Source organism: Drosophila eugracilis, unplaced genomic scaffold, assembly GCF_018153835.1.
Source record: "Drosophila eugracilis isolate 14026-0451.02 unplaced genomic scaffold, ASM1815383v1 contig_161, whole genome shotgun sequence".
Classification (NCBI taxonomy): domain Eukaryota; kingdom Metazoa; phylum Arthropoda; class Insecta; order Diptera; family Drosophilidae; genus Drosophila; species Drosophila eugracilis.
The window spans coordinates 49,270-59,852 of record NW_024572435.1 but is presented as its reverse complement, the minus strand read 5'-3'; the positions used below and the strand labels follow the sequence as shown (position 1 = coordinate 59,852).

The following is a 10,583-nucleotide window of genomic DNA, read 5'->3' as shown; positions in this document are numbered from 1 at the left end:
ATGCTCAAAATACGGTTTTCGCATTTTCTAGAAAAGCTGATATCTCGGTACCTATAAGTAATAGAAAGTTCGGAATAAGCATGATGGTTTTTATGATGCTCTTAATGCGAATTGTTTTTTTTCGATTAAGCCACGTCCACTCTAAGGCCCACAAAACCCGAAAACCAAAATTGCGATCAATATCGAAAACAATTGAGCCATATCCGTCTGACTGTCCGTCTGTCCGTATGAACGCCAAGATCTCAGGAAATATAAGAGATACAAAGTTCAGATTAAGTATAAAGATTCTTGAAGTGCCTACGCAGCGCAAGTTTATTACAGCATCCTGCCAGGCCCACTTTAACGCCCACAAATCGCGAAAAACTAAAATCACTGATATCTCAGGAACTATTAGAGCTAGAAAGTTTAAATTCAGTATGTATAATCTTTATTTTTATTATTATTATAAAAGGTAGAAAAGTTTACAAAACTAGACTAGCTTAATGATATAGCGCTGGCTACTGTGGCCTTCGGCTATGTGAGTTTTTGGTGCTTAAGCCTTAAGGGATGATATATATACATGTTGTGTCTTAACTTAATATTTAATCATTATCTATTTATTCTGTACATTATTTTTCTTAAGTTAGGCAACTAGTCTTATTAAATGTTTATATTTAGATTTTGTGGTATAATTGTGTTGATTTTAGGAAAAGTAGTATTTTATTAATATTTTCTGGGTTTAGGTCATTGAGGAGATGTAGCGGGTTGGAGTTCTTTAAGATAGTTTGCTTTGTTTGGAGGAGAGGTGGATGGTGTAGGGAGAGGTTGCCTTGACAGAAAGGGTGGTGTTGGAATTTGGTTCAGATAGTGTTGGTGGGTGAGGCTGGTGTGTCCTAGACGTAGTCGGGTAATTTTAGTTTGGTCGAGTCTATTCCAGTTTGGGTGGGTTTGTCTAAAATGGTCGCTAATATGGTGGCTATTGGTGTTGATGGATTGGTACCATTGGCTTGTAACGGTCCTGCTTCGGAGTGCCTGGGACGGTTCACCGGATACCAGCAGTTCGTTCCAACATTTAGTTTGATGTCAGGCGTGGTTGCGAGAAAAGAAGGTTCCACCCAGAGTAAGGACGCAGCAGGTTCGGTTAAGTTAGATTATATCTCAGTTGTTTATTTCATTTCTAGGGTTACAGAGTTATTTTACAAGGTTTCGGCGGGTCGTCGCCGGGCGGTCTGCGGGGCCAGGAGGGAGAGCTTCCGAGGGAGGGTAGTCGGGTGTCCGATGCTCCGTTGGGTGCCGAGGGGGAGGCCGTTTGGGAACCGGGCCTGACCGTCTGGGCGATCCGCTAGCTAAAGAAAGAAGAGACAAAAATGGAAACGAAAGAATGGGTGACGGCCCGAGGGCCGGTTACGCGAAAGATTATGGAATCGGTATGATAAAAGAATGACTAGAAACCCAGTGGGTCTCGGGTGAGAGATGACACGAGGCCCTTTGGGTCCGACGTGTAAGTGATGCAAAGCCCCGGTAGGGCTGTTGCTAGAGATGATGCGAGGCCCTTGGGGTCCGTCGCGTAAGAACGGCAGAGTCCCTGTGGGACTCTTGCGAGAGATGCCGCGAGGCCCTTGAGGTCCGACGCGTAAGAGATGCAAAGTCCCTGTGGGACTCTTACGAGAGATGACGCGAGGCCGTTGAGGTCCGACGCGTAAGAGATGCAAAATCCCTGTGGGACTCTTGCGAGAGATGACGCGAGGCCCTGAAGGTCCGACGCGTAAGAGATGCAAAGTCCCTGTGGGACTCTTACGAGAGATGACGCGAGGCCCTGAAGGTCCGACGCGTAAGAGACGCAAAATCCCTGTGGGACTCCTGCGAGAGATGACGCGAGGCCCTGAAGGTCCGACGCGTAAGAGACGCAAAAATCCCCGTGGGACTCCTGCGAGAGATGACGCGAGGCCCTGAAGGTCCGACGCGTAAGAGACGCAAAGCCGGGTAAGGCTGTTGCGACAGTGCCTGGCAGTGATCCCGTGGATCTGCTGCGGCAAGCATCGGCGAATGGCCGATGGCAGTGCTCCCTCGGTATGACCGAGGTCGAATTTATTAGATTTAGCCTGAGGCTAAATCTGACCCAAAAAGTGACTAGTGCTGGTGAGGGTGCCCAACTGCGGGAGAGGGCTGATCTTACCTGGGTGAGATCCACCGCACAAGTGACTCTTCCCAGAAACTGGTCCTCCTTATATACCCGGTGGGTGCCGCCAGTGTGCCCGTTCCCGAAAATCCCTTTCTGTAGTGTGACCGTTCGGCCCGGTGGTGTGACCGATCGTGGTTCACTAAGGCGCCCACCGCATTCAAATTCAAATCTTATTTATTTAATAACTCAACAGCGACTATTTCAGTGTCTTTTCTCTCCTTATAACTATGAACAAATTATCCTAAAAACTTCATTATTTGACTCTCCTTACAACTATAACAAATTATCCTAAGTACTTCATTATTTGACTCTCCTTACAACTATAACAAATTATCCTAAGTACTTCATTGTTTGGCTCCATGGCTATTTTTATATCTTATCCTCTTTTTTATGCGCCCCGGGCGTCATACTACCCCCCCGTTTTTATGGGCGGCTGGCGTGTGGGGCCGGATCATGATGCGGCGGCCTCGCCCGAAGATGACCTGGAGGGTGACATCCCCATTGGGCACCAGGACGCTGCGGTGCTGTCCAAACCGCAACCCGGCCCAACGCTCCCGGGTGTGGGCCTGGGTGGTTGGGAGTAGGTGGACTCCCGCCTGGATCTGCCATTCGACGCCGCTCATATCGTCCCCACGTCGCTGCCCTCCAGTGGTGTCCTGTCGACGGGCCTCCTCCGGCTGCCTTCGGTTCGCCTGCCGGACAGTGACTCTTCGGCCTCTGCCGAAGAGCACATTCCACGTTCGTGCCCCTTCCGGCACCAGCAGGCTCTGTTGTTTGCCCCTGGGCTTCCTTCTCCATCTGTCCAGAATTTGTTCCACCGTTGCTGGCCGGAGGACGACCCCTGCTGGGACCGTCCACCCCCAGTTATTTATTATTATTTCTTCTTCGTGGAGCGAAGAAGAGGAGGGATAAGCGGTGGTTTCCCCCCCCCCCGAACCTTCCGAGACGCAACACTGTAGTACGTCTCGGTCCGGGGAGTTGTCTCTTGTCACGTCGGTGTGATCGTTGGGGCCTGCCGCCCTATCGACTCCTCCTTACGGCGCCTCGTCGTCGGTCGTGCTTCGGCCCTGGTGTTCTTCTCTTGCCGGACTTCCCCCGGCCACCTTGCGCCGGACCCCTGGCCGTGTGGGTGCCGTCCGGATCCTTATCTCGGGTCCGGCGGCCCGTGCTGGTATTACTTTGGCCCTCTTGGCGGCCCGTTGCAGTTGGGCGCTATGCTCCCGGAACCGCTCTTTTGAGTGTTGGAATTTGTCCATGTTTCCTGAAATGATGAGAGCGGAAGTTTGGTTACTACGGTTATTGGGGTTCGATTCGCCCGGGTATGCCCGTTTTTTAATTGTGCCCCCCTGCTTCCTTAACTCTGCTATTACCGGTGACGGAAAACCCCGTACCTCCCATGGCCCGTCGTATTTTGGCGCTAACTTTGCGTTAAACTTATCTATCGCACTAGATAGGAAGTGTGTTCTGCACCACACTAATTGCCCTATTTTGGGCTTCCATACCCTTTTCCGTAGGTCATAGTGTCGTTTCTGATTTTCCGCGGCGTCTTCCATATTCCTGTAAGCTTCCGACCTGGTATTCTTCAGTCGTTCCCATCTTTCGGGAACCGATTCTAATACCAGACCGGAGCCTTTCGTAACTTTGTCGAACAGTGCTCCGGGCAACCGCAGCTCTTTCCATAGAGTAATTGTGCCGGGCTATGCCCCGTTGACTCCGAAGTGCTGCTGTTATACGCGAGCATCAACTCCGGTAGGTTTTCGTCCCATCTGGTTTGTTCCCCTCCTGTCAATTCCGCTATCATGGTTTTCACTGTCCGGTTCGTGCGCTCGGTCGGGTTTTGCTGCGGTGTGTACGGCGCGGTGAATTGCTGTTTTATTCCCCAGTGTTCCATAGCTGTCTTGGTCTTCCTGCCGGTGAATTGTACTCCGTTGTCAGATATCAGGATTTTAGGGGCTCCAATCCTTGCTATCACCTTTTCCCGGAATACCTTCAGGAACGTGTCCGCCGTTGCTTGCCGTACCGCCGTTAATTCTACCCACTTTGAAAATTTATCTACGATTACTACCAAAATAGTATTCCCGTGTCGTGTCCTTGGTAGTGGGCCCACAAAATCCACACATAAGGTTTCCCATGGAGCCTCGGCGATCTTTGTCAGCATCTGTCCTGCTGGGTGTTGTTGCGACGTCTTGTACTGCTGGCAGTGGTTCTCTCGTAATACCGCCTGTACCTCTTCTCCCGCGACGCACAGCTTCCAGGGGTTAAGGTCTCCCTTCTTGGAGCCCTGTTTGTACAATCTTCCGCCCTCGATCCTATATTCCTCGTCTCCCGGGTTCTCCTGGCATTCCTTGTATTTCTTTTCTAGCCAGCCCGGTCCTGTTCGTGCCATTTTTACCTCGACTGGTGGCGCGCGAGATAATGCGTTTGCTACGGCGTTCAGTTTTCCCTTGCGGTATCTTACTTCGAATTGAAACGGTTGCAAGCCTAATGCCCACCTTGCCACTCTGCCCGAAGGGCTTTCAATCGAATTCAGCCATCTGAGTGCTTGATGGTCGGTTATCACTACGAACCTGTACCCTTCCAAGTACATCTTGTATTTGTGGATACTCCAATATATAGCGAGACATTCTTTTTCGGTGGCACTGTAGTTCCGCTCCGCTTGGTTCAACCTCCTGCTCGCATATGCTATCACTCGTTCCCCTTCTGGGTTCTCCTGCGTCAGCACTGCCCCTATCCCGAAGTCGCTGGCGTCCGTTTGTAACACGAACTGCCTAGTGAAATCGGGACATGCTAACACTGGTGCCCGTGTTAAGCTGGTCTTTATTTGATCAAATGCTGCCTGATGTCGAGGTTGCCAGTCGAACTTTCTCCCTTTCTGTATTAGTTCTTGGAGTGGGTCTGCCTGTTCCGAGAACCCCGGTATGAATTTCCTGTACCATGACGCCATTCCCAAAAAGCTGTGGACTTCCTTGGTTGTGCCTGGCGTGGGTAGTTCCCTTATGGCTGCCACTTTATCCGGGTCTGTCTGTATTCCTTGATCGGTTACGATATGTCCCAGATACCTTAGCTCTTTTTGAAAGAAATGGCATTTTTCCGCGTTGATTTTTAGGTTCGTTTCTTGGAGCCGCCTAAACACCTCCTGTAGCTTCTCCAGGTGCTCCCGCTTATTCCTTCCAATTACCACGATGTCATCCAGATATGCGAATGCAAACGGCTCCATTTCTGGCCCTATGATGGTATCCAGGGCTCTTTGGAACGTTGCCGGTGCCGTGGTGAGACCAAATGGCATCACCTTCCATTGGAACAGCCCTCGTCCTGGTACCGTAAATGCAGTGTACTGCTTACTATCCTCGTCCATTGGTATTTGCCAATACCCTGCCTTCAGGTCGATTGTGCTAATGAACTTGGCCTCCCGGAGTTGGTTTAATATGAAATCCATCCTTGGTACCGGGTATGCGTCTTTCTCCGTTTTCTCGTTTAGTAACCTGTAGTCCACACACATTCTCCATTCGTTGTTTTTCTTTCGTACCAAGACTACCGGCGCGCTGTATGAGCTTCGTGAGGGTTCTATCAGCCCCTGGTCCAATAGTTCGTTTACCTGTTCGTTTATAATGGCTTGCTGTTTTGGGTTGCGCGGGTAATAGCGTTGTCTCACTGGTCTTTCGTCCTTCATGTATATTGTGTGTGTTGCGATCGTACTGCATCCCTTCATCCTTTCAAACACCATCATTTGTTCCTCCAGGAATGTCTGGATCTCCTCCTCGGATGGCTCCGTTTTTATTCCTGCTTCCTCCCGCTGTTTCCGTTTTTTTCCTCCTGAGGCTCTCTGATGGTTATTTCCTGATGGTCGCATCGTATTATCGTTCCTACTTTTGCCAAGAAGTCCATCCCCAGCAGCATTCCTCCTGTCACTTGGTCCAGGATCAAGAAACTTAGCTTGAATCGCTTGCTCCCGAACTGGACGAGCGTGGCGAATTTCCCCATTACCTTTTGTCTTGCTCCGTTTGCCAGGGTTATTTCCTCCCTTTCCTCGTTCCATCTACCCTGCTTCCTTAGGCTTCGATAACTTCCCTGGTCGATCACGCTTCTTGATGCCCCGGTGTCCACTATTCCCTTCGCCCTTTTCGTTCCGATCCTTACCTCTGCTGTTGCCTGGAATCCATCGTAGCTTATCCCTCCTCTTCCTGCCGGTCCTAGTGCTCGGTCCTGTACTGCCAGAGTCGCCTGCTCCAGCCTCCTGTTGACGTCCGGCCGGGCTCTACAACATTCGGTTGTCCTCCGCTCGTTTCTCCCGCACACCCAGCAGAATAACCTTGGAGGGTTGCCGCACGCCCTTGTGGCGTGTCCTGTTCCTCCACACCTCATGCAGATCTCCGGCCTTAGTCCGTGGCTCCTTGTCTCTGCCGGGTGATCCTGATTTTCCGCCGCCTCGATTTCCTCCACCTCCTCTGCTAGTGTTAGGAACTCTGTCAGTGATGCAAAACCTGATCTTCGTGCATAAAGCTTTATTTTGCTCCGACAGTTCTTGTATATCCTATCCAGTTTTTCTTTTTCTGAGTAACTGGTGAACCTCATCAGCTTCCTCAGCTCCATTGCATATGCCCGAGTGGGTTCCCCTTCTTTCTGCCGGAGTTGTCCGATTTTTAAATCCAGTTGCTCCTGGTACCTTGGTGGTAGGAAGTACTCTAGGAGTTCCCCTCTCAATTCTTCCCATGTTCTTACCCGACTTGGCGTCGTATTCCACCAGTCTTCTGCGGCGCCTTCCAAGATAAAAGGCATCGTTTGTACCAATTCATCCTTGTCTATGCCATATCCTGTGGCCCATTCTTCCATCTTGCCTAGGAACTCCAGTGGGTTGGATGTGCCCTGGTATCGTATTCCCCAACTTCTTACTCTGTCCAGAGATTCCACTTTCCTCCTGTCTCCCATGCTCTGAGTCTCCTCTTTCGTGGCTGTCCTTTTGCTGTCCGGCTCGACCTGGGCCCCTCCACCCGGTATTTCCATCTTCTTGTACTTCCTTGATACCTCCATTAATCTTGTCCTGATCTCCTCTGTGTGCTCCGTGCTCTTCGTGTATGTTGACAGTCTTTGTCTTAGCTCCCTTGATCCTCCGCTTGGGTCCACGCCGAATTCACTCGCGTATTCTACCAGCTCTGCTTTTGTAGCCTGGTATACCCAGCTCGACATTACTCTCTTAGTGTCCTTTTTCCTGCAACCACTTCAACCTGTTCGGGCGCCATGTAACGGTCCTGCTTCGGGGTGCCTGGGACGGTTCACCGGATACCAGCAGTTCGTTCCAACATTTAGTTTGATGTCAGGCGTGGTTGCTAGAAAAGAAGGTTCCACCCAGAGTAAGGACGCAGCAGGTTCGGTTAAGTTAGATTATATCTCAGTTGTTTATTTCATTTCTAGGGTTACAGAGTTATTTTACAAGGTTTCGGCGGGTCGTCGCCGGGCGGTCTGCGGGGCCAGGAGGGAGAGCTTCCGAGGGAGGGTAGTCGGGTGTCCGATGCTCCGTAGGGTGCCGAGGGGGAGGCCGTTTGGGAACCGGGCCTGACCGTCTGGGCGATCCGCTAGCTAAAGAAAGAAGAGACAAAAATGGAAACGAAAGAATGGGTGACGGCCCGAGGGCCGGTTACGCGAGCGAGTGTGAATGTGATGAGGAAAAGATTATGGAATCGGTATGATAAAAGAATGACTAGAAACCCAGTGGGTCTCGGGTGAGAGATGACACGAGGCCCTTTGGGTCCGACGTGTGAGTGATGCAAAGCCCCGGTAGGGCTGTTGCTAGAGATGATGCGAGGCCCTTGGGGTCCGTCGCGTAATAACGGCAGAGTCCCTGTGGGACTCTTGCGAGAGATGCCGCGAGGTCCTTGAGGTCCGACGCGTAAGAGATGCAAAGTCCCTGTGGGACTCTTACGAGAGATGACGCGAGGCCGTTGAGGTCCGACGCGTAAGAGATGCAAAATCCCTGTGGGACTCTTGCGAGAGATGCCGCGAGGTCCCCTGAAGGTCCGACGCGTAAAGATGCAAGAGAGTCCCTGTGGGACTCTTACGAGAGATGACGCGAGGCCGTTGAACGCGTAAGAGCAAAATCCCTTTGGGAAGGGACTCTTGCGAGAGATGACGCGAGGCCCTGAAGGTCCGACGCGTAAGAGACGCAAAATCCCTGTGGGACTCCTGCGAGAGATGACGCGAGGCCCTGAAGGTCCGACGCGTAAGAGACGCAAAATCCCTGTGGGACTCCTGCGAGAGATGACGCGAGGCCCTGAAGGTCCGACGCGTAAGAGACGCAAAGCCGGGTAAGGCTGTTGCGACAGTGCCTGGCAGTGATCCCGTGGATCTGCTGCGGCAAGCATCGGCGAATGGCCGATGGCAGTGCTCCCTCGGTATGACCGAGGTCGAATTTATTAGATTTAGCCTGAGGCTAAATCTGACCCAAAAAGTGACTAGTGCTGGTGAGGGTGCCCAACTGCGGGAGAGGGCTGATCTTACCTGGGTGAGATCCACCGCACAAGTGACTCTTCCCAGAAACTGGTCCTCCTTATATACCCGGTGGGTGCCGCCAGTGTGCCCGTTCCCGAAAATCCCTTTCTGTAGTGTGACCGTTCGGCCCGGTGGTGTGACCGATCGTGGTTCACTAAGGCGCGCCCGCGCATTCAAATTCAAATCTTATTTATTTAATAACTCAACGGCGACTATTTCAGTGTCTTTTCTCTCCTTATAACTATGAACAAATTATCCTAAAAACTTCATTATTTGACTCTCCTTACAACTATAACAAATTATCCTAAGTACTTCATTATTTGACTCTCCTTACAACTATAACAAATTATCCTAAGTACTTCATTGTTTGGCTCCATGCCTATTTTTATATCTTATCCTAAACTCTTTTGCTTTGTCTTGCCTTGAGTTCAGATTTGAGTTGTCTTTTTATATCAGTAGGATATATATTGGGTGTAAAGATTAGTGGGCTTTTGTTGGTCGACTTTGCTGCTTGATCTGCTAGTTCGTTTCCCGTAATGCCTGCATGGCCAGGAATCCAAATTAATTTTATTTTTGGGGCTAACTGTGTTAATAGTGATCTTATTTTATTTGGGTAAATATTATTATTGTTTGTATTTTTAATTGAGTCTATTGCTGCGAGGGAGTCTGAGCAGATTACATATTTGCCTCTTTTGTTTTTTATAATTTTGATAGCTTCGAGAATGGCGATGATTTCGGCTGTTAAAACAGAGGAGTATGGTGGTAGGATTCCACAATTTAGGATGCTTTTTTCCGTTGTAATGGCGTATGTTATAATGTCAATTAATTTTGATCCGTCAGTGAATATAAAGTTGTGTGATTTAAGGTTTGATTTAGTGTCTTCGTATATTTTCTGATATATTTCTTTGGGTGTGTTGCTTTTTTTATGTAGTCGTATGGATGTGTCTATAAGGTTGGGTAGGTCCCAGGATGGCTTGAGTTTGTTTAGTTTTTGTGGTTCGAAAGGTAGATGAGATTGCTGGCAGAGATTCATTATACGGTCTATAATTGGTGGAGATTTCTTTTTAAGTTTACTTTGTTTTACGAATTTGTGAATTGGTGTGTCTTTGGAATAAATGAGGTTTTTATTTAGTTTGGCTGTTTGCAGATCTCGTTTTAATTCTATTGGAGGAATATTGGCTTCTTGTAGAAGGTTATTTGTTGGAGTAGAACGAAAGTCTCCGAGAGCTAGGCGAATAGGGGAGTTTAGGGGCGGTTTTAATTTGTTAAGTGTGGTTTTGGGTGCGTGTCCGTATAGGAACAGGCCGTAATCTATTTTTGAAACAATAGTAGCTTTTACCACGTTAATTAATGTGTATGTGCTGCAGTTAAACTTGAGACTGGATAGGCATTTTATTATATTTAGTTTTTTATGAAGTGAAGGTATAAGTTTATCTATGTGTGTGTTCCATTTGTATTTGCTGTCTATATTTATTCCTAAGATTTTTAACGAGTTTACTGTGGGGATTTGCATGCTATTGAATGTAACGACACAAGTGCAGTTATGCTTTTTGCAAATGTGGAGGTGTTGGCACTTTGATAAGGATAGGGATGCCCCGGAATATGAACCCCAGTTTTCTATGTCATTTAGGAGGTTGCCTAGGTTAAAGCTAATATTTTTCTTTTTATTAAAGTTAATTATGGGAAAATAGTCATCAGCGTATGCATTAAATTTGATTTCCTTGTGTAAGGATATTATATCGGACAATTTTTTAAAGGCTATGAGGAATAGTATAACGGAGATTGGGGATCCTTGAGGGATTCCATTGAATAAGGGTAGTGTGTTGGATCTGAGTTGACCGACACGAATTATTATTTTTCTGTTAAGCATAAAATTTCGGACGTAATTTATTATTTTCGGCCCTTTTTTCCATTCCTGAAGTTGGTCGATTATAGAATG

At 48.7% G+C, this 10,583-nt stretch overlaps 1 protein-coding gene across 1 annotated transcript; it reads right to left on the bottom strand.

Annotated features, from left to right (window-relative positions):
* Positions 1-3,210: 3,210 nt before the first annotated feature.
* LOC121530465 (activity-regulated cytoskeleton-associated protein-like) lies at positions 3,211-7,796 on the bottom strand. Its single transcript, XM_041819586.1, has 2 exons — positions 6,299-7,796; positions 3,211-3,422 (listed from the first exon to the last, which is right to left on the bottom strand). Exons 1-2 carry the CDS (start codon positions 7,343-7,345, stop codon positions 3,336-3,338), a joined length of 1,134 nt encoding a protein of 377 aa, XP_041675520.1. The 5' UTR covers positions 7,346-7,796; the 3' UTR covers positions 3,211-3,335.
* Positions 7,797-10,583: the final 2,787 nt, after the last annotated feature.